The sequence below is a fragment of the Amborella trichopoda genome, chromosome 4, assembly GCF_054954075.1.
Source record: "Amborella trichopoda isolate Santa Cruz 75 chromosome 4, AtrichopodaSantaCruz75HAP2 v2.0, whole genome shotgun sequence".
NCBI lineage: Eukaryota > Viridiplantae > Streptophyta > Magnoliopsida > Amborellales > Amborellaceae > Amborella > Amborella trichopoda.
This window is the reverse complement of record NC_142339.1, coordinates 14,780,490-14,803,604: the sequence shown is the minus strand read 5'-3', so window position 1 is coordinate 14,803,604 and position 23,115 is coordinate 14,780,490. Positions and strand designations below refer to the sequence as shown.

The 23,115-nt window shown below is 35.7% G+C and overlaps 1 protein-coding gene across 12 annotated transcripts; it reads left to right on the top strand.

Annotated features, from left to right (window-relative positions):
• The first annotated feature begins 4,360 nt into the window (after positions 1-4,360).
• Positions 4,361-18,215, top strand: LOC18423247 (putative galactinol--sucrose galactosyltransferase 6). 12 transcript variants are annotated; one of them, XR_016053256.1, is made up of 14 exons: positions 4,361-5,326; positions 8,068-8,248; positions 8,469-8,559; positions 9,212-9,260; positions 10,357-10,448; positions 10,542-10,640; positions 10,740-10,874; positions 11,065-11,469; positions 12,346-12,487; positions 13,345-13,412; positions 15,798-15,932; positions 16,879-17,110; positions 17,465-17,553; positions 17,701-18,215. XR_016053256.1 is itself a non-coding variant. In XM_020672712.2 (14 exons), the coding sequence occupies exons 1-14, from the start codon at positions 5,249-5,251 to the stop codon at positions 18,004-18,006; spliced, it is 2,097 nt and encodes a 698-aa protein (XP_020528371.1). In that variant the 5' UTR covers positions 4,361-5,248; the 3' UTR covers positions 18,007-18,215. The 12 variants fall into 12 exon arrangements, 4 of the variants coding, with proteins under 4 accessions (XP_020528371.1, XP_006827912.3, XP_088719867.1 ...); XR_016053257.1 differs by having other exon boundaries at positions 13,328-13,412; positions 16,884-17,110; XR_016053250.1 differs by having other exon boundaries at positions 8,016-8,248.
• The last annotated feature ends 4,900 nt before the right edge of the window (positions 18,216-23,115 follow it).

The following is a 23,115-nucleotide window of genomic DNA, read 5'->3' as shown; positions in this document are numbered from 1 at the left end:
TTACAATTCAAATTCTTTATTTTTGATGTTGAAAAAGTATATATTTTTTTGAATTTTTTTTTAAAAAAATACCTATTGATCATCCTAACCACCCAAAACCAGAACCGCCACTAGTCGGTTCCAATCTAATTAGGTAGTTAACGGTTAGATCGGGCGATTTTGCAAACAATAGTAGATACTACCTTAGGCCTTACTGCGATCACTTGTTGTAGATCAGCTCTTTGACCCTTTGTAAGGGTCATCCAATATATTGACTATTTAATATTGGTACAGTAAGATGTAACTTCCAACTTCTAGGATACATGTTCTTGTTATCAAAATACGCACTGAAGGTGGTCCTATTCATTTTCTTTTCTTTCAATTATACTTGAGTAGGAGCCAAGTTCTTGGTATCAAACACGCCATAAAGGTCGTTCTGTTCATTTTTTTTTTCTTTCAATTAGGATGCTAATTCCGAGCTTTAACTAGGGCTAGCAATGGACCGGCCTGGCCCTAAAAAATTGGGTTACGAGCCATAAAATGTGGTTGGAGAGCTAGTTCATCACAAACCGACAGTCAGGCTAGTCTTGGGAGGCTATGGTAGGGATGCCCAGTTTGGCTCAGCATAACTCTTTTTGTCTCTTTTTTTTTTGGTCTATTGTTTTTTGTTTGATTGTATTTGGCTTAGCTTGGCCCGGCCTGACCCTAATAGGGCTAAACTAGGCCTAGACGAGAGCTTTTTTAACCCAGGTTTGGGCCAAACCAGTCTCGGGCTTTTTAGCTCAGGTTTGGGCCAAACCAGTCTCGAGCCGTGCAACGCTCGGGCCAATTGTATGGGAAACAGGGTTGACTCGGCTTATAGTCGGTCCTAAAAAAAATATGTGCAAGCTTTGATGCCCTAACTACTTTTTCTTATAATAATATATCCTCATCATTATGGGATTTATATTGATGTAAATTTACTTACTGGACGTCTCCATAGAATCAAAACTCTAAACAATCAAAGTAAAGCTCACCTTCAAATAGTATTGGCAAATGTAGTTTCAATACTGAAAATTTTTGTGATAGCTTAAAAATATATTTTTATCTTTAATTATAAAATTTGAAGCTTTAAAAATAGTTTAGATTGAGCCAATGGTTTAAAAAACGGATCGGTGACTCGGATAGGGCTTCCAAAAAACCTATCCGGATCGGCGAATCGACGATCCGGATAGGGAATCAGGTGAATCGGTCAGAATAAAGCTTAAAAAAAATCCTTAAAAATTATTAAAATTCATTATAAATATTTTTTTTTAGGAATTCAATAAGAAATGAGGGTACTCCATTAAGAATTTTCATGTTTTTAAATAAATATGCGAATATTGATATGTTCTTTCCCTGCATGAACCGCCATTCAGCATTTAATTTACATCACACAAAAGGATAAACATATAATTATCATGGAATAAGTATATCAACATACATGGACTACAATAAAGCATAAAATTAGTAACATATGATCTAAAAATAAAATGATAGATGACGTTATTGTTCTTTTTGGTCACGCTGGTGCCATTGATTGAATTCGTTTAACAATTCATTGATTCGATCTAGAAACGAATCATCGATATTAGCAGGCGTCTGACTATTCCCAAATCCCTGAGTGTTAGTGTTTTGTTGTGTTCCCAATCTAAAATCCCCGAAGATTGTCCATCCTTCATGCTCACCTGCACTGTCGTGCTCATCCCTACACTGTTGCTGTTGGGACTCGATATGTGAATAATATGGCTGGGATAGGGTGGCCTCAGAATCATCATCTCTCTCATTTTCTCTTTGAATAATATGGATTAAAAAAAAAAAAAAACAAATTTTCAAAAAAATCGATCATGGATAAAAATAAAAAATCACAAATTTTCAAAAAATTCTATCATGGATTACAAAAAAAAATTCGATCATGGATTAAAAAAAAAAATCACAAATTTTCAAAAAATTCTATCATGGATTACAAAAAAAAATTCGATCATGGATTAAAAAAAAAAAATCACAAATTTTCAAAAAATTCAATCATGGATTACAAAAAATTCGATCATGGATTACATAAAATTCGATCATGGATTACATAAAATTCGATCATGGATTACAAAAAAAAGACAAAAAAAAAAAACAAAAAATTCAATCGTGGATTACAAAAAAAGAAAAAAACAATTCGATCATGGATTACAAAAAATTCAATCATGGATTACAAAAAACTCTATCATGGGTTACAAAAAAAGCAAAAAACAAAAAATTCGATCATGGATTACAAAAAAAAAAACAAACATTTCGATCATGGATTACAAAAAAAAAACAAACATTTCGATCATGTATTACAAAACATTCTATCATGGATTACAAAAATTCTATCAGTACAAAAAAAAAAAAAAGAACAAAAAATTCAATCATGGATTACAAAAAAAAAAAAACAATTCGATCATGGATTACAAAAAAATCGATCAAGTATTACAAAAACTTATATCATGGATTGCAAACAAAAAAAAAAAAAAAAAAAAAAAAAATTCCGTACGGGACTCGCCGATTCAATGTACGGACTCGCCGATTCCGTACAGTGAATCGGCGAGTCGCTGTACAGAATCATCCGGTTCTCTCTAGAACCGGACGATTCTCATTTTTTCGCCGATTCGATCCGTCCATGGCGATCCCCGAGTCGAATCGGACGATTCCGGTTCGACTCGGCGTTTTTTTAAACACTGGATTGAGCATATCTATTAATACTTAAAAATATAAAAACTGGACGGTCCAAAAATGCGTTACAAGATGTACTATTTTTTAAAACTTAAAATCCATTTTTTTCTTGCGTCCATGCATCTTGATGTTAAGATGATCAATTTAAAGATATTTAAGCGTCAAAACAACATCTTCTAATGAAATTTTTGATGTGAACTCTAATTTGATTGTTTAGAGCCTCGGCTCTATATAAATATTTCCCTTATTTAAATAAACTATAGCGAATCGTAATCAAAATACATCTCAACATTATGGCATTGTACACGACAAGACTTATTTGTTATTAAAAAAACAAAGTCAGAACTTATTTTAGCCATCAAGTGTCAAATCGTCAAATAACTCAAAATTTTTTTTGAATGCAAACTTTGAGCCTCATGATTTCAAATTTAACTGACATAAATGACTATGGCCTCTTTGTATAAAAAATAGAGATTGTATATTTCAAATTTAATTGACATAAATGACTATGGCCTCTTTGTATAAAAAATAGAGATTGTATATAAAAAGACAAGTAACTTTTAATATAAAGTCGTTACAATTCTTTACAACCTAAAATTTAATAGCCTGAATGTGTCACAAAGTTTGAAAAAATTTATTTTGATGTTTGAGTTTAGTCAATGGAATAATTGTAGCCACCCAATTTAACATCCAACGGTCGAGATTAATGTGACCACATTGTATAAAAAATAAATGGTCTCATTCAAAATTTTCCTTAAAATAATGGTTTCATTATATATATTTTTGATTTATATTGATGTAAATTTAATTGAATGAAATATAATGAATACAACGCACCTAAACCCAATAAAAAAAAGGCAAAAACAACAAGAACACAGCTAGACCACCTATCCCAATTATAAAAATGAAATCAGCATTCCAAAAAGGTGGACATTTTTTTCCCATAAAAATGAAATTTGGAAGTAATTATTTATAGCCTACGCATCTATTTTTATATGGTTTTCAACTTTTTATGTATGTTCATCGTTCAAAATACAGGACAATTTCGTACATACCCCCAATTTCCACGAATTTTATCATAGCCGTTGTATGCTTTGTTTTTTCAGTTTTTAATATAAAATTATTATTCACAATTTAATGAGAGACACAGGGGCGAGCATATCAGGATGAGAAAGTGAGAACCACATGAGAGGACTAAAAAGGGCGAGGCCTGAGGGAAAAAGAAAGTGGATGTCTGTTTTGAAAATTTTTATATATGGTTGCAATTTTTATACGGGAGAAGTAAGGTGCACTCTTACAAGTTCGTTTGGATTATTTATTTTATATACATTAAATTATTAATGATAAATTTATACCAAAAAAGATAAAAAAAATAAAAAAATAAAAGAAAGGAAAATTTTCGTATAGAATTCTAATTTCTCATATTATTTTATGGTGAACCTTTTTTTTTTTTTTTTTCAAGTAGCATAAGAAAACTCTTAAAGATTTCAACATACTCCGCATCTCTTATCTCCCTCTTTTATTTAATTTTGATCATAAAAATTAGCCCAAACAAATCGTTTTATACAATTTCAATCCGAAAAATTTTTTAATGGGTGAAAAAAAGAAAAAGATGTTAAAAAAGTTTTTGGGATAAAATAGTATAAAAAAATTTGTTGGGGCTAATTTTTATGGTTAAAAATCAATAAATGAAGGAGATAAGAGATAAGGGATGATGTGTATGGTGAAATCCTTAGAGATTTTTTTATATCAAAAAACCAAAGAGGATCTACCATGAAATAACACGCGAAATTAGAGTTCTACAAAAACCAAGCCTTAAAAAGAGCAGCGAAGCAATCGGTATAGGCAATAGGCGGGATCGCCCGGGTCTCGGCCCGGCCCTTATCCCATAGCCGCCCTATAGGGCTAGGGTCAGGTTAAAAAACAAATTAAAAAAGAAAATAAAAAAAGGGGCGCTGAACCGGGCAAATAAAAAAAGGGACGCTCAACCGGGCCTGCACCAGCTCTAGCTCAGGTCTCAAACTCCCTTAAACTACCATTGTGCCCCAGGCCCTACTTTTTAAGGGCCGGGCTTCCACCTAATATGTAGTTTTCATTTCGGCTCTAAAATATCTCCCATTTGCGTGGAGACCACTCTCTCTGGAAAAAAGCCGTGTCGTCGTTGCCTATTTCCCCATCACAAGAAGAGAGAGAGAGAGAACCAGCCCTTTTATTCCCTCTCTCTCTCTCTCTCTTCAAACGCACCAATGGCTCTCACATTATCCTTTTCTTCCTCTCCTCTCTCTCCCTCTCTGCAACAAAATAACCCAATTTCTCAATCTCGCCTTCTCGCTCGGAAATCCCTGCGCCTTTTCGCCCCCACAATTCGAAAATCCGGTTTTCGGAAACTTTCTCGCTTCTCGGGGCAATGGAAATCAAAATTACAGCAAGCTCAAGCGCCCAAAACCGGTTTTGGAGTAGAAATATCAGAGAAGCAGGTTTTGGTGGGTGGAGAAAGGGTTTTGTGTGATGTTCCGGAAAATGTTTTCTTAACGCCATTTCGTGATGGATGTGGAGGGGGAGCTTTTCTTGGGGCGGACATGGCCGAGGAAGGCAGTCAGGTTGTTATCCCCATTGGACGTTTGAGGTGAGAGAAAGCTTCTTTTGCTTTTCAGCTCTTCCGTTAATGGAATGGGTCGTCAACTCACAAGAGATACATGTTTAGAGAGAGATTCTTGAGTTTAAACTCTAGAGAGAGAGATGAATCTAGTTCTTGTTTGAGAGGACTTGATACAAATTTGAAACTGGCTCCAGTTTCCTGATATTTTTTACAAAGAGAAATTAAATCAAGATAAAAGATTTTTTACTCTCGTGGGAGTGCACTGTTTATTTAAATAAAAAAAAAGTGAAAATTACTCTCTCTCCCTCTATGCCGTTGAAAAATATAATGTTTCAAGATTGAACAGATACCGTCCAATATTTGCATGGTGAAATGTATGTGTTGACAAACTTAAATTTCAAATTTCTTTTCTTTTGAAATGAACATTTAATGATTATTAATGGTTCTCAAAATTTCAGATTGAAAAACCCCTCTCAAGGTCTATTGACTAAGGAGTATATCTACATTATACTCCTGCAGGAGCATAGTATACATGCTCACCTAACGAGTTACTATTCCATCTATACGACCTTTATTTTATATTAATAGCTTTTCATAAATAGCTGTGGACTATGGAAAATATCTCATGACCCTCTATTTGCAATAGGAAAAGCAAAATATACTATACTCTGCAGGACTATGAAAACCAGAGTCTTTAGGGGCATCGCTGTCCATCACTTCTATGGACGGCGTTGAAGAGAGAGTATACTCCTGCTTTATTGTAGTGGGCTCCACGGCTCATTCTTTGATCCTATGGACTATCCTTTTTTGTAGTCCTTAGGATTACCGTGTTCTTTCATATAATGTAATTTGCCTTGCTAATCGTCAATCACTTAATTGTTTCCTTGAAAGGACGTTATTGCCCTTAATTTTTCACGTAACAATAGGAAACTTATTTAGGTTTATTGATCATACCCTTGAAGATTGCACAAACACCCTTCAACAGTTTGGATTGAACCTCGTATCATTCAACATTAAAAAGATAGTTTTTGTTTTTATTTTATATTTAAAAAATTATATTTATTTAAAATTTGGGGTACATATGTTTATATGATGCACTAAAAAATAACAAATATGATCACAATAACAATATTGTTCAATCAAAATATTTTTTATTATTTACATTTGATGCACTCTATAAAAATGCATCTCCGTACCAAATTTCAATCTAAACCGTTGAAGGTTGCTTGTGCAACCTTCCCCCGTCCACGATCCGGACATGAAACTTTCCTCTATCGATTTTTGTTCTCTATGATTATTGAATAGGTTTATGGGACGATGTTGACTACCATACTGTCCAATCAAGAGGTTGGATGGTGCTGAAAGTGTGTAAAAACTATTGAATATTGCATAAGTGGTTAAGAATATAAAGAATTATTCATGACCATAGTTGCATATACTTACCTTTGAATCCCAATTTAGTGATAAAAAGGGTAAACAAATTGCGAACTTCATGTATGTTTTCCTAAAAATGCAACAAATACTATGTAACATGAACATGGTATGAATGGTTACGTTGAGAAAAAGAATATATCGCAAATGGGTTCAATCACCATGACACCTATGTGCTTATTATCCCCATTAGAGGCCCATTTAATGCATTTACGCAAATTCAAAATAGATGGGATCTCATGGCTGGCAACCTTAGAGAGATGCCTTTGACCGTTGAAGGATAAGGGGAAGGATAAGGCCAGCAATGGGCCACTGCTGTTCTTCTTGGCCCCGGCCCATTAGGCCTGGGCCATGGTATGGTCGGCCCGGCACTATGTTTTCCGCTATATTTCTTTTACCTTTGAACCTATTAGGCCCATATTTGCTCAAAGAGGTTTGAGCCCGAGCCTAGGTTAGAGCCCCTTCCTTCCACCCTGTCTGGACTAGCCCTGCTTGGGCTGGCCCAATAGGTTTGCCCGGCTGAGGAAGGAAACATTACATATGAGTCCACAACAGAGAAAAAAAAGGTTGGAATAATCGAAATTAAAACAATGGAAAAGGAATGGACTAGAAAGGCGAGGAAATGAAGAAGTAAAAAGACCACAAATTCGAGGAAATCTTAGGGTGTGATAACTGGAGATTTTAAAAATGAGAGTTGAATCTCCTACTTCTGCATTTGATAACAGGGAGATTCTAAGCCATTTTCTCAATGTTAAATAAAATACGTTGATTTTTGGAAGGCCGCCCTCCTATCAAAATGATGGATGGCCGGTCTTCCATAGTAAATGGGACTCCCTACCTCTCCTCTAAAGGCATACGTCAACTGCCCTTTCAAAAGCCTTTTTTTTTGGAATGAGCAAATGCTGGATATAAGTAATTTTTACGATGTGGATATTCAGGTTATGATCTCGAAAACTATATCCAATGGACCTTAGGCAATTAAAACTTGGATAATAAAACCTGGATTTGCATATCTTGGGGTCCCAAACTACCCATTAACGAATAAAAGGAAGACACGCTGTAAATAAAAGTCACTCCAACTTCAAGCTTGACTTATTTAACATTTTATCATTCTAAAAGATTTTTCTTACATCTTCATTTACAGTACGTGTACCATTAGCCAGTGTTAACGTGTGAATGTGTGTTCATGCTTATGTGCATTTATTGTTAAAGTGAGTTTTGGAGACCCTTAGTATACTGTAAACTAATGATGAAACATGGAACTGATATTTTAATTCTACTTAAGAAATGTGGAGTTTCTGTCATGTTTCCGATTCAACATTTGGTGGATGAGCCAGAGGACTGGGGATTATGGAAAGGATGTTCCCAAGGAGACTCAATTCTTGTTGTTAAAAGCACCATCGTCTAAGGATGGATCCTCAAATTCTTACATCTTCCTTTTACCTCTCCTCGATGGTTCTTTCCGAGCGTGCTTGCAAGGTGGTGAAAATGACGAGTTACAACTTTACATGGATAGTGGTATGTATGTTTTTCACCATTTTATCTTGTTCTTTATCATTTGTCGATTTTTGTTGCGTATATATTATCTTACTTTTTCAGATAATTACCTGAAGAAAAAAAGTTCCTGAACTTTTCAACAGAACTCTTTTGTTTTTGTCAATGTACTTTCAACATCGGAGTAGATATGCATAAATTGGTACAAATTTAAGTGTTGAAACATGTCTCTTTTGGGTTGCAGGAGACCCAGCTATAACCGCATCATCTTGGTCACATGCCTTAATCATTAAATCAGGGGAAGATCCATTTAAACTTATTGAAGAGTCCATAATGTGAGTCTGCTCCCCTTTCTTTGTGCTCTATGTGTTTTCTTTTATCAGCTTCACTATTTCCAATCAACTCATAAGTCTAAGAAGCTAGGATATTGTGGTATGACTTTCGGAACTCTTCTCGCAATTAGGTTGTAACTCCCTGTGTTAATGTTTAACTCCCTGTCTTTGTTGTGATCCTACCTTGAGATCAGTTCCTCACATAACAATAATATGTCTGATAATGGATGGCATTTATTTTTTGCGTGCTTCTTGTTTCCTTCTTTATACATATTTAAGACATATACATGTTCACAATACTGCCATTATTTTCCACCCAGTAGTCAAACATTTCTCTTTCTCTGGTGTTGAAATTGGAGTAATCTGATTTAAGCCTCAATGCAGTTCTTGTTATCTATTCCTTTCCTTCCTCTGGTCGAGTATGTGCAGCCAAATATTTCTGAATAAAGCACTATAAATGGAGAAAAATTCGGGGTTGTTGATTTAATGGTGCAATGCCATGATTAGGAACCTAATTTACTTTTATGTTACATTCTATTGCTCATATCTTTAAATGCAATATGTGGAAGGTCATGATTGAACTTGCTTGTATAGTTGAATAAAGCTGCTAAATAGTTATTACAATGGTTGATATGCAATGTTGTATTTCTTCCAGGGCTGCAGAGTCCCATTTGCAGACTTTTCTTCACAGGAAGAAGAAGAAGGTGAGAAGTTCATGGATTTACACTCACATGATATAATGTAGACTAACCATGCTAATGTAATTATGCCCTATAACAATTGGAGCTTTAGACTGTCTTCTACCCTAAACAAATTTAATTGGGCCTGTCCCTAGTGAAGCTCATTTGCTCTGAACGTTAGTGTTATTAATATTGGCATTTGTTCAATAAGATATTTAGGTGTAATAGTATTGAGGGGATCTTCTTATTGACAAGCTTATCAACAAGCTTATCGACTATTTTTGCATCTGTTTGCATTTGTGTGTGAAATTTTGTACATCTTTGATTCAAGAACAGTATCAATTTTATATTTCCTTAAGGCCTAGATCCACCATTAACCAAATGGACACTGATTAATTTTCTCTGTTCTCTTATATGAATTCATGTTTTTTCTAATGTATCTTGCTTGCTTGATAAGACCTACAGGTCTGCAAAATATGGGGTCCAACAAACACCTGTAGCTCCAATGGGCTTATGGTACAGAAGTATAAGCCCATGGGCTTATATTATATTTTTCTTATCTACATATAAATTAAAAAAGATATAGTACAATTTTAAGTTTAGTGAGATATAAATAAATCTAATTAATGAAGTTATAGCCATCATCCAGAGAAACCTTCAATACTTGTATACACAGCTCTGATACAATTCAGAAGTTTCTTACGAGGGATCATTGTTACGAATCACTTAGTATCAGCCAAAATATTTTAAGGATGTGAAATTTCAGGCTCTTTTTCCCTTCATTTCATTCTAACACTTCCTGATTTTCGAATCACGTCCTCCTGGAATCTCCTTATGTTTAACGAATTAGTTTATTGATTTAAAGATATACTAAAATGGGTATCTGGGTGGCTTTTTGAATTCCAAGATAACCTACCCTATGAGAAAAAGTGGGTTCTTAGGTTTGATTTGAATAAACTTTATCTATAATGTGAGAGCTACAAATGGTTATGTGGATATCCAATGAACCAGTTTGTTTGAGTCGGTTTAGAAAAAAGAAGTGTAAGTTGTTAATATGAGGAAATGATGCCCTTTTTAGTTTCGTGATTGTAATCATCCGGAAATTGAAGTGTGACCACAGTTACCTAGCATAATTGATTGGTTTGGGTGGTGCACTTGGGATGCTTTCTACACAGAAGTGTCTGCAAAAGGAGTCGAGGAAGGATTAAAGAGGTCGGTCCATTTATACATTTATACTTCTTTTATTTATTTGGACAGTTTCAAAATTTGTCGTAAAATCTGGGACTGAATTTGAGGTTTTTTAAGTTTGTGTGAAGGTGGCATACCCCCGAGATTTTTGATTATTGATGATGGTTGGCAATCTGTTGCAACTGATGAAACATCTAATCAACCATCAGATAATATGTGAGCGTGAAACAATTTTCAGTATTTACCTTTTATTTATTTTTTCTTTATTTTCCTCCATTGAGACCTGAGATTGAGTCGATGTACTTTTATTAACAGTCCCTTGGGCCGTTTGACTCAAATAAAGGAAAACAAAAAATTCCAGAAGCATGCAGAGGCAAATGGGAGTCCCAAAGAACCAACTGAGGGAATTCAGCATATAGTAAAAATAGCCAAGGAGATGTATAATGTCAAGTAAGTCATTTCAGCTTCCTAATTCTGGATCTTATTTGAAATTTTATTAGAATTTCTCTCATAAGTCCTTTGTTACCAAAATTAAGTACACAGAAAAATTTAAGAAAATAATCAAAATTAAAAATTTTCTCTCTGTGGGATCCTTTGCCATTTCCTACAAATCTAACAGTCTTCTCTCCAACTGTGGTAGGTATGTGTATGTTTGGCATGCACTAGCTGGATACTGGGGGGGCGTAAAGCCAAATGTTGAAGGAACAGAGGGTTACGATGCTAAGTTGCAATATCCTTTAGCAACTCCTGCATCATTCGCGAGGATGGCAGAGATTGAATGGCTTTCAACCGAGGGACTTGGCCTCGTGCATCCATCCAAGGCTGCCAAGTTCTTTGACGAGTTGCACGCATACCTTGCGGCCTCGGGTATTGATGGTGTGAAGGTGGATGTGCAGAGTGTGCTTGAGACAGTCGCCTCCAATATGGGTGGCCGTATTGGCCTTGCTGCACTATACCATCGTGCACTCGACGCCTCCATTGCTCGGAACTTCAAGGAAAATGGGATAATTGCATGCATGAGTCATAGCGCTGATGCTCTATTCTTGTAAGTAAATCACAACCTTTGTGTGTGATTGTGTATATGGTCATGTGCTCATAACTGAACTACTCAATGACATTTTTAGCTCTTAGTTATCAGAAATTCCTAGTGAACCTAGAAATTTTTTCATGGCAAATTGCATAGAGATCATGTGGGCCTTGTCTTTGGAGGTGGGTATGTCACCGAAGTGCAACGTTCCTTCAGCTGAAGAATATATAGGGGTCATCTATTTTATGCAAATGGCATCTGTTGAGGGGTTGTTTTGTTTGGGTTGGGGGAGGGAAGGAGGGGGTGGGGGGGGGGGGGGGGGGGGGGGGGGAGAGGAAGGGAGAGAGAGATAGAGTGTGTGAGTATTGGAAGATAGAGTGTGTGAGTATTGGAATTTATATTTAACTTTGGTTATTGGTCTATGGAAACCTTAGGTGTTTGCTTATGGTATATGTACTTCCCTCAGTTTGAAAAAAAAAACAATCAAATATGAGCAGCAACAGTTGATGATTATAATCTTCAGAATTTCAAATTGAAAGATAAAAGCTTCCTGGAGTCTATCCTGGCTCAATGGTCTTGGAATTTTGAAGAAACATTGGATAAGAAATTCGAATGACATGGTTATGCCATGTAATCAAATTGTTCGGATATTACAGAATATGTAACTCCCACTGCCACTCTCTCGTCCTTGGCTGAACACGTTTATCTGATATTACCCAAATAATACTGTTCTCCCTCTTACTACTTTACAATATGTTTTACTGGTAATTGTTTGTGTCCTTGGCTCTTTGAAATTCTATTGCACATCAATTTTTTCTCTTTTTTCTCCTCTTTTCTGGAGATGGTGCCAATACTTTCTATCAGCTTGATGGAACTTATTGTATTGTAATGCAGTTCAAAACAAACTGCAATTGTAAGGGCATCTGATGATTTTTACCCAAGGAATCCCCTGTCGCACAGCATTCACGTTGCTGCAGTTTCTTATAACTCTGTATTCCTTGGTGAATTCATGCAACCTGATTGGGACATGTTCCATGTGAGTAAATATTTTATCGTTTCCTATTATTCTTTCCGTTTCTCTCCCTCTCAACACAAAATGATGTTAGAGAATCCCTTATATCATAAAATGCTCATGCACTTTTTGCAGTGGCCTTCTATCGTATGTTTGTTAGTATTGATGTTAGTAGTTTTATGTTCAATGTCTAGGATTTTTTAGGCCAAATTTCATCTTTTGTATAAGCTACAATTTGACTTTCTTTCATTAGGTATCTTTTGAATTTTTAGTCTGGAAGAAGGCAAGAAGCTCCATGAGAATAGCAACTACAACTACCTCAGACACTCCTGTTTAACATAAAATAACACTGAAATACTTCTAACAATGCTTCATTTTTTGAAATCATTTCTCTGAAAACTGAAGATACCCATAGATTCCAATTATATTATGTAAAAACCATCCGTCTTCCTTTATTCTCCTCTAAGGGTCACAGACATATAACAACTCTTTCTCTCTCTCTCTCTCTCTCTCTCTCTCTCTCTCTCTGTCTCTCTCTCTCAGTGAGTGCACCTCCGCACTCTAACCAGCTTTTGTTGAAGAGAGAGAGAGAGATTGCACATCCCAAATTTTCCATCCCTTCTACTGCAAGCCATGTCAGGACTTGAAACAGAGGTGTTCTTTTATTTTGCAAGACTGGAAGAAAAATGGTTTCATCTCAAAAGTAAAAGGCACTTTCTTAGTTCTCAAACCCAGTGAAAATTACTAAATCCATCACAGTGCTCATGCATAAAATTTTCAGAAATTTGTGTCTATTGTTTTAGTTTGTTACAGCTAATATAGTGAGTAGAGATACAACTTAAACTGATTAAAGAAATTATGAAGGATTTCTACTTTTGCAGAGTCTTCATTCTGCCAGTGAATACCATGGAGCAGCCCGTGCTATCGGTGGTTGCCCTGTATACGTGAGGTACATGCACCAGTGGCGCTTTCAAATTAAATTGTTCATCTCTATTTCTTTATTTATTGTGAAGATAACAAGAAATATTGATCCTTACAAGTAAAGATTATGAGCTCCCTGGGCATGTTTAAATTAAAATGTTCATCCATATGTGTTTATTTATTGTGAAGATGATAAAAAGTATTGATCCTTGAAAGTAAAGATTATGGGTTTCCTGGGTTTCTTCCTAATGCACAAAGATTCTTCTTTGTTGAGATAGTCATGTAACATGTGTAAACCTAGCACTATTAGACAGTAGCCAAAGTTCTAGGCTGACACATGATGGAAAATATGACATTAAGTGTGTGCATACGCATCCACCCTTACGTGGCCTGACTTGTTATAAACTTATAATATTACATTGAAGTCAATTACAACCAATATGTAGTTAAACTCGTATTGGATCCTCAAGCATCGAGCGCCCGAATTTAAGGATGGCAACAGCATAGCATTCATATCTGCTTCCTTGCTAATATATCTATTATCGTGAAAACAATACAAGAGACCCTTCTATTTGCAAATGGATCCACTGAACCCATTATGGAAGTAAATTTCGGGTAATGTCTAAATTGAGCAAGTGTGAAACATGTAATGCGCATGGTACCATATGTTGTGTTTGCACAGTGCCTATATACACCATTAAAATATTACATTTCAAGGCAATTGCAACAACAAATTTTTTTAGTTCTTAGATTCCCAGGAATCAGGTGTCAAAATGTTCAGGATGATCCCAACATCCTGGATTTCGGTAGAGTATCTTTCTCTACTACCTTACAGTAAATGTCAAAACAACAATAAGGGAGACATTTTAAGTCCAGTATCTCCTCAGGGGTATCATTCAAGTTCGACAAAAAGGGTGAGTTATCACAAGTTCATATCATTGTGCCTAAATCATTTGTAAAGAGCTCCTCTAATATTTGATTACCAGTTGTTCTTACTTTCAACCTTTGGACACGGCTGCCCATGGCTTCTGTTAAATCCCTCATCAAGTGACTCCTTTACATTCCTTGAAACAGTGTTGTCCTTTTGGTGACAGTAGGACCTATTTCACCTACTTGTCCAAATGTCACAGTATTGTGTCTAAATCATTTCTAAAGAACCCTTCTAATATTGATGATCAGTTGTCCTCACTTTCAACCAGCTGCCTGTGAATCATGTTAAACCCCTCATCAAATCACCAATTTTTAGCTTGCAAACTACTTATGCAGCAATAACAATTAGATTTTCATCATTCATTCAATCTATAGCACTCCCTATTAGAGTGGATTCTCCTAAAGATCTTAGAGTTTTCCTCTCCAATTTCCACTCACAAGAGTAATTGCAAAGTGAGAACCTTAAAACTTTCCCTTAACCCGTCCCAAACCCAGATAAAGGAGGTGGGTTGTGTTAGGTAGGCAGTCAACGTACAACTTTGCCAAAACATTCTATGAATCCAGAATATACATTATCATTCATGTGGAAGGCTCAAAAAGAGAAAGGGGTAGACCCAAAAGACATGGTTGGAAGTAGTGAAAAATGATACGGGGACTTATGACCTCATTGAGGGTATGAATAGAGCATAATGGTGGATCAGGATTCATGTACTGACCCCAATTATTTGGGATGGCGATGATATTGAATAGCAATTGCAGTGTGTCCTGTTGCTTTACTAGGTAAGGCTAACTCAAACTTGTTGAAGATCACACTAGCCAAGACTCATATCATGTGAAGTAACCTGGGGACAACAGTTCCCTTTCTCTAACCAAGGCTCAAATAAGTCTATTGTTCTCGTACGAGAAAAATTGGGGTGCTTGAGTCCCCTATACTTCAAATGGTTCACCCTAACAGATCTATACCTTGCTGACCTCCTCAAAGCAAGGGCTCTAGGAGGCTCTAAGGTGATTCTAGACATTAACAATTTTCTAAGCTTCCAATGCGCATTCAATAACAAGATTAAATCAAGAGATCAATGTCATACAATTGCCTCCAATAGAGTGCCCTGATACTAACTCCAAGAGAAATCCTCAATTCCTTTTTGATGGCCAATAATCACATTTGGAATCTTGGGATAGCACCACTCCATAGATATTTCAAACACCATTTTTGCCTCCAAAGCAGAAAAGACTTGCTTTTACTAAATTACTATATAGCATACAATTGAGGTGCCTACTATATAGCATACAATTGAGGTGCCTAACCCAGCTCCTGACATTTATGCATCCTTTCAAGCTTCTCGCTTCCATGGATCCATGGTCTATTATTCAATACTTACACACATGAACACCTGCACAACACACACACACACACACACACACACACACACACACAGAGATTGTTTTCCTATTTACTGATCTATTTATGCTGCTCATGCTGCAGTGATAAGCCTGGAGAGCATGATTTTGACTTGTTGAAGAAGTTAGTGTTGCCAGATGGAAGAGTTCTACGTGCCCTACTTCCAGGCCGACCGACCCTTGATTGCTTATTTGTCGATCCTACTAGGGATGGAAAAAGGTACAAAGAATGAAATATCTGTCAGATAATAACATCTTTGTATATTGATTGTGTGTTTTATTTTTTGATTTTATTTATTTATTTTTTGGTCATTTGTTTGGGTGGTGGTTGTGGGAAGAAGGCTAAGGGGATGAGCAAAGAATACTCCATAATGAAATTGTGAGAAGAGAGAAAAACACACAAATATGTCCTTCTTAATCAGACCTTCCTTGAGAACTTATGCTGAGCTAAATGTTTGCGATTTATTAACACTCAGTAGTCCCTTTTTAAAAATGGAGTGCCAAAAACAGACTGATATCCTACCATGTACTAGTATGTCCATGTCTCTTTGGAACCTAATACTCTTATCCGATCCAGATAAGCCTTTAGACTTTGTTGAATCCATCTTTGAGTAACCTTCTTGCCCCTACAGAACCCTGGTTCTCTGTAATGCAGAAAGCATCACAAATATGCTTTTCTTTTTTTCTTGGGGGGGGGGGGATGTTGCCTTTTGGTACCGAATTTTATGGCTAAAGAAATGAAGATACGTATTTTCGCAACTGATATTGACCAAACTCAATCTCTTATTGTTATTTTGGAAATAGCTTTCCCACCTTGGCTTTTATTAAAAGATTGGGCTCAACTTATTCAAATTACGTTAGCCAATATCTCTTGGTTTGAATTTTGAGAAATAAGGAAGGTTCTTTGGATTACTTTTTGACAATTAAAGTGACACTCCTAGACACTCTATACATCATTTCTTAGGTAACATGTGCCTACTTATATTTGTGATACCCATAGAATTTTTATCTTCTGTCAATTGTTTGTAATCATTGGGGTATCTTTCTCTCTCTCTCCCATATTTACATTGTCTATAGGGTGCATTTCATGGGAATAGCTGGGGTACTCATGTAAAATCCCTATTTTGTCCTATGAATAAGATACTGATGTCTTTCATTTTTTAAAGTGCAGCTTATTAAAAATATGGAACATGAACAAGTACACAGGAGTTCTTGGCGTGTTCAACTGCCAGGGGGCTGCATGGGATTTTGGTGAGAAGAAAAACATGAATAACAATGCTGATAAGGATATGAATAGCATGGCACTGGAAGGGAGAGTATGTGGAGGAGATGTACACCTTCTCAGAGAAGCAGCAGTAGGTGAATGGTCAGGTTACTGTGCAATCTATTCTCATAGGGGTACGTTTTACTGATTTCTCGCTGATATCATTCCTTCTTTAATTTTACATTGTATTATATAGAGAAATCATAAAGGAATAGACCCTGATTTCCAAAATAACCAAAACCGTCTTGATCATCAATCCTCCTTGAGCGTGAAACTCCTTGGTCTTAAACATGGATGGAATATCCGAAACTGATAAAACATGTCTGCACCTATAATATCCGGGCTGCCCATTCAAAGTTTTGATCTACCTAATGATTCACTAATAAATCTTTTTCCTTTATGAAAATTTGGTTTGGCTTCTTGTATATCTAATTTCTTTGCAACCATTTTTCAAAAGTACTTGTTCATTGATCTCTGGATGGTTTCAGGCTTGCTTGTATGCCTTCCAGTAACCTCCGGATTAAGCTTGAAACTCAAAGTGCTGGAATATGAAGTATATACCGTTACACCCATTCAGGTGAATACATCTCCAGTTGCTAATACATGACGACTGCCTGAACTTATATGAAAGTGTATACTGTCACAGCCATTCTAGTTGCGACATCTATGCATGACTGTATGTGGAGAGTGCAGTTTCATATTTTCTTTGTCTTATGACTTGCAGAGATTGGGAGCAGGTGTTTACTTTGCTCCTGTTGGCCTCATTCACATGTTCAATTCTGGAGGAGCCATTAGGAAATTGGAATATCGAGCAACTTCGATGGAAAATGGAGACATTGGAGGGGGTCATGTGCTTGTTTCTGTAATGGGAAGTGGGCAGTTCGGTGCCTATGCCTCTACAAAGCCAAAAGCATGTTGGATAGACTATGTACAATCAGATTTCACATATGATGAAAACTCGGGTTTGTTGACACTACACATGAAGCAGAATCCAAATGGGTTGACATGGGATATTTCCATTGATTTTTAAATGGAAAATCTAATGTTTGCTCCTAAATATTCTTGGAAGAATGAATTAATTTTCGGCATTCATGTTGAGCATCCCTGCCCAATTGCAGGTGAAACTCAGGTTCTAAATTATGTGATGTTGAAATTCAGCTGTATTTCTCATTGATTCAAATTGTGAAGAACGTTAATGAAATTTGGAATTATAAGATACACTTGCTTTTAGTTGGACAATTTACACCAATTTATTATTCCTTTCTCTTTTCTCTGTCTGTGTTATTAGCTGATTACCAGGTACTCTTTGTTGCTTCGTTCAAAATCGTTGATTACCAATGTTTTTAGACTCAGCTTGGGCCTCAGACTCGGCCTTGGCCCAAGTTGAGTAACTTGGCTAAGTCCGAGTGGACTCGGTTAGTCGAGTAATGTATAGGTCAAAAAAACCCTAATTGTTTTTTAAAAAATATAAAATGCTAAAAAGAAAATAAAATTTTTAAAGTGTAACAAAACTAGATACTAACATAAAAATTCCGAATAAGCTGAAAAATATGAAAAACTTGGATTTAAAAAATTTGATTTACAATTGGAGATACTTCAGAAAAATGTAAGAAAAAGAAAATATAAAACTCACAAATCATTGTAAAACACATTCAAATTGCATGTATAATTTGTATATATTGATCCTACCACAGTAGTGTCCATTTACTCCCTCATGTAAAACCCAATCGAGAAGCAATTCTAGGACCCCAGATCTTTAGGATGTAACATATTATCCAACCTTCATAAAAAAAAAGTTCTACATTGCACTCTCTGTACACTTGAAAAGCATAATGTCTCAATATTGAACAAGGACCATCCAATTTTGAGAGGGCGAGATGTTATAAAACTTAAAATTCAAATTAATACTTTTGAACAGATATTTATCATACTGCAGGAAAAGATCCTTCAATAACCATAAATCTCCTGATCCTGATAACGAATGACTACCACAAAGTGTTCTATTTTTTCACAGAAATGAGTTCTTTCAAGAAAGTAACCAAAAGATATCGACTGGTGAAAAATTTGTTTATGGAGGAAAATGTATGACTCAAATTCATATACATTTGCATGAAAGTTGAACATGAATAAAATAGCATTAGGAATGGCTAGCCAACTTCCTAAGCACAAGCTTAGAGTACATTCGCCCTTTAGCTCGAGGTACATTCTTTGTTTTCTTTTAGATTGTGGGGAAGCCAAATTTTGTATCTTCATACAGCTTACTTTCAACATATTTCAACACATAAATAATATGTCAACTTCTCCGAGAAAGAAGGGAAAGGTTTCTATGCTTTCCCTACAGCATAGAAGTTCTATCCTCCCACTACCATCCAGCCGTCCAATTTTGATCAAGAAAGCCACTCACCATTTGATCTTAGATCCGAGGTCTCAAAGTATTTTATTTTTAGTTTTTCTATGCAAATTATACCATTATAAAATTTGGTACATGTCATCTTCTCATTGTGGCGCACCTATAAAAAATATTAAAAATAATTTTTCGATAAAATATAATGACCAAAATACCCCTTAAAAATTTCAGGGGTATTTTGGTCATTTTATTTTATTGAAAATATTGTTTTTATATTTTTTGCTAGTGCAAGTTTAATAGAGGAATGGTCATCCAAAATTTGGTGTCAAAATAGTTTATAGAAAAAAATTAAAAATAAAATAGTGTAAAGACATGACATTGTGATTAGGGCAATCTTAGCCTTCCATTCAGAATGGACGGTTGGATAAGGGGGAGGATAAAACTTCTGTACTATAGGGGAAACATAGAAAGCTTTCCCAAGAAAGAAAACAAGAAAACAACGGCTGGTCACAATTTTTCGTTTTATAAATGGGAAATATCAATTCACTAGTCAAACCACCTGCAATATCATTGAAGCGGTCAAAACATCTCATTTAATATTAGAATGATTATTTTTTAATGGAATGTATACAATAAGACCATTTACCTTCGGTACAAAAAGGTCACAAATGTTTACAATCATTTGATAACCTAAGTTTATCACAAAGTTCGAGAAAATTTCCTTTGAATTTTGAGTTTGGTCAATGGAAGAAATACAACCACCCAACTTCACATCTAATGGTCAAGATTAATTGTGATGACCTTGTACCAAAGATAAATGGTCTCATTATATACTTTTCCATTTTTTAATGCTCATTACATGTAAGTCCTCCAAACATTTGTAAAAAAAAAAAAAAAAAAAAAAAATAAATAACTAAAGGTATTGTCATCAAAATGACAATGGTATCCTTAAATGGTCTTATTATGGCGAAATATCCTCGTACCCCTTACTTTTGGTTTTTCATATCTCAATAGATCCAAATATTCAAAATATATCTCCTAATCTCCTGATTAACTTACCCACTTTTAACTATTTTTTTAGTACTAACAAATGTAAAAAAGACATGCTCATTCTAAACCCTTCCTCTCTTTACGTGATATATTCCCCCAAATTTCTCTCTCTCTAACATTCACCCTCTTTGTCTCTATAACGGACGACACGGAGATAAGAGATACGAGGGGAGAGCTTGGGAAAATAGGTGGAGAGAGATTTAGAGGAAAAGCATCTGGAGAGAGAGAAATGATGGTGTTTAGAAAAGATATGTCTTTTTTATATTTGTTTGGGGTAAAAAAATAGGTTTAAAAAAGATAAAATTAGCTTAGGGGGTTAAAAGATATAAAACTTAGAATTTTTATAACCCAATATGTGTTTTGAAACTTTGGGTCTATTAAGATATAAAACTTAAAAATGGGGGTTATGAAGATGTTTTTCCTCTTATTATAGTGGTACGCTAGGCATTTTTTCCCACCTAAGTAGCCCAAGCGAAATGAAAATTACATCGTTGGTTATTAAAACTTAGCAACATGAAACTAGCAAATGATAAAAATAGCCTTTAGTTGTTCAATATTACAGAAAAAGATCTAATTTTTTTTCATTGTAGACCCTCTAAACCTCAATAGTTAGGGGCAATGTTGTCATTTGGAAGCTCTATTTTGCTAACTATGAATAACCAGCAATATTTTTATCATTTGGCTAAAGTTCCTTAAGCGATGCCAAATTGTTAGGATTTAAGAACCCTCTTAAATGCAGAAACAAGAATCCCAAAGTTGGATCCCACCAAGATCGTGTACGTATCTGGCTAGAAACTAAATAAGAGAGAGTTCGAGTCATAATACGAGAAATAAAACAAGAAACACACACCATAAGAACACATAGATTTACATGGTTCATACCAAGAGGGTTACATCCATAGGCACGACAAACTGAAATCAATTATACCAATGAAAGTTACATTACATATTTTGGGATATAAAGTTACCTCTATAACCCTCAACAAAAACCAATAGAGCAAACCCTATTAGACACAGTCTCCCGATCGGCACCACCCGTCGATCTCTCATCTCTATTCCACAGCTAAACCATTGTTTAGGAATGTTCCATCTCTATTCCACTGTCCAGAAGGAGAACCTTGAGAGCAAACAAGACATTCTCTCTTTAAAAGGGAAAACCACTCAAAATGAATCACATCGGAGCGTTTCTCTCAATAGGAAGCTCTCTTCTTTCTAAGGGGAGGCATTGCCTCTCATGCACAGGATGCTCCTACCTCTTTCTCTTTAAAGGAAGCCACATTTCCTATATAGTGACCCAAATAGGCACACAAATTCTCTGTACTTTCATTCCATATATATAAAGTTAGGAGCCCACACTAAATAGGAAACTTCCTATAGGTATTATATATATCTCAAGAACCAAGAGATATATCTCAAAGTCCTAATATTTTTAAATATTTATTTTCTTTAAGAAACTTATCAATATCAATCTCAATCCCATATTAATCCCACATAATATGGGATTTCCTTATATGGGTGATTTTAGATAATCACCATATCCAACAATCTCCACCTTCATATCAAAATCATATGCTCACTATGTCAATATCCATTGGATAGCTTTATGAATTCATCGTCTTTTGTCAAATAAAATATCTTCATCATTCTTGCTGAAAAAATTGTGCTTGTCATTATATTCCTCCACCTCAAATAAAATGTCGCATACTTTGCCATGAGCCTTTCTTCAACCGAATGCACAAACACTAGCTTTGTACCGAACCATGAGCTATGATACCACTTGTTAGGATTTAAGAACTCTCTTAGATGCGGAAACATGAATTCCAAAGTTGGATCCCACCAAGATCATGTACTTATTTGACTAGAAACTAAATAAGAGACTACTAGCCATAATACGACAAAATAAAACATGAAGCACACACACCACAAGAATACACAGATTTACGTGGTTTACCCCAAGAAGGCTACATCTACGGGCACGACAAACTGAAATGCACTATAAGAACACACAGATTTATGTGGTTCACCTTAAGAGGGCTACATCCACGGGTATGAAAAACTAAAATCCACTATACCAATGAAAGTTACATTACAGATTTTGAGACATAGAGTTACCTCTATAACCTTCAACAAAAACCAGTTGAGCAAACCCTCTTAGACCTAGTCTCCCCGACTGGCACCACCTATCGATCTCAAAAATAGACCATCTCCATTCTACTTTTCAGGAGGAGAACCTTGAGAGCAATTGAGACTTTATCTTTTTAAAAGGAGAAACCATATTCCACAGCTACACCACTGTCCATGAATATACCGTCTCCATTCTACTGTCCAGGAAGAGAACCTTGTGAGCAATTAAGACTTTCTCTCTTTAAAAGGGGAAACCACCCAAACTCTCTATGGGAACCACATCGGGGCGTTTCTCTCTGTGGGAAGCTCTCTTCCTACTAAAGGAAGGCCTTGCCTAGGAATAGATCATCTTCATTCCACTGTCCAGGAGGAGAACCTTGAGAGCAACCAAGATTTTATCTCTTTAAAAGGTGAAACCACCCAAAATCTCAATGGGAACCACATCAAGGTGTTTCTCTCTGTAAGAAGCTCTCTTCTCTCTAAGGGAAGGCTTTACTGCCTAGCCTAGGGGCGTTTCTCTCCATAAAAAGTTCACTTCTCTCTAAGGGGAGGCTTTACTGCCTTGCCTAAGAATAGACCATCTCTATTCCATTGTTCAAGAGGAGAACCTGGAGAGCA

What these genes read in the sequence shown, in the direction of transcription:
- LOC18423247 (XM_006827849.4), top strand. Translation starts at nt 4,947, where the DNA reads ATGGCTCTCACATTATCCTTTTCTTCCTCTCCTCTCTCTCCCTCTCTG. An exon ending in AAGGAGATGTATAATGTCAA is followed by an intron (nt 10,875 to 11,064) that starts GTAAGTCATTTC and finishes CAACTGTGGTAG; the next exon opens with GTATGTGTATGTTTGGCATG. An exon ending in AGCGCTGATGCTCTATTCTT is followed by an intron (nt 11,470 to 12,345) that starts GTAAGTAAATCA and finishes ATTGTAATGCAG; the next exon opens with TTCAAAACAAACTGCAATTG.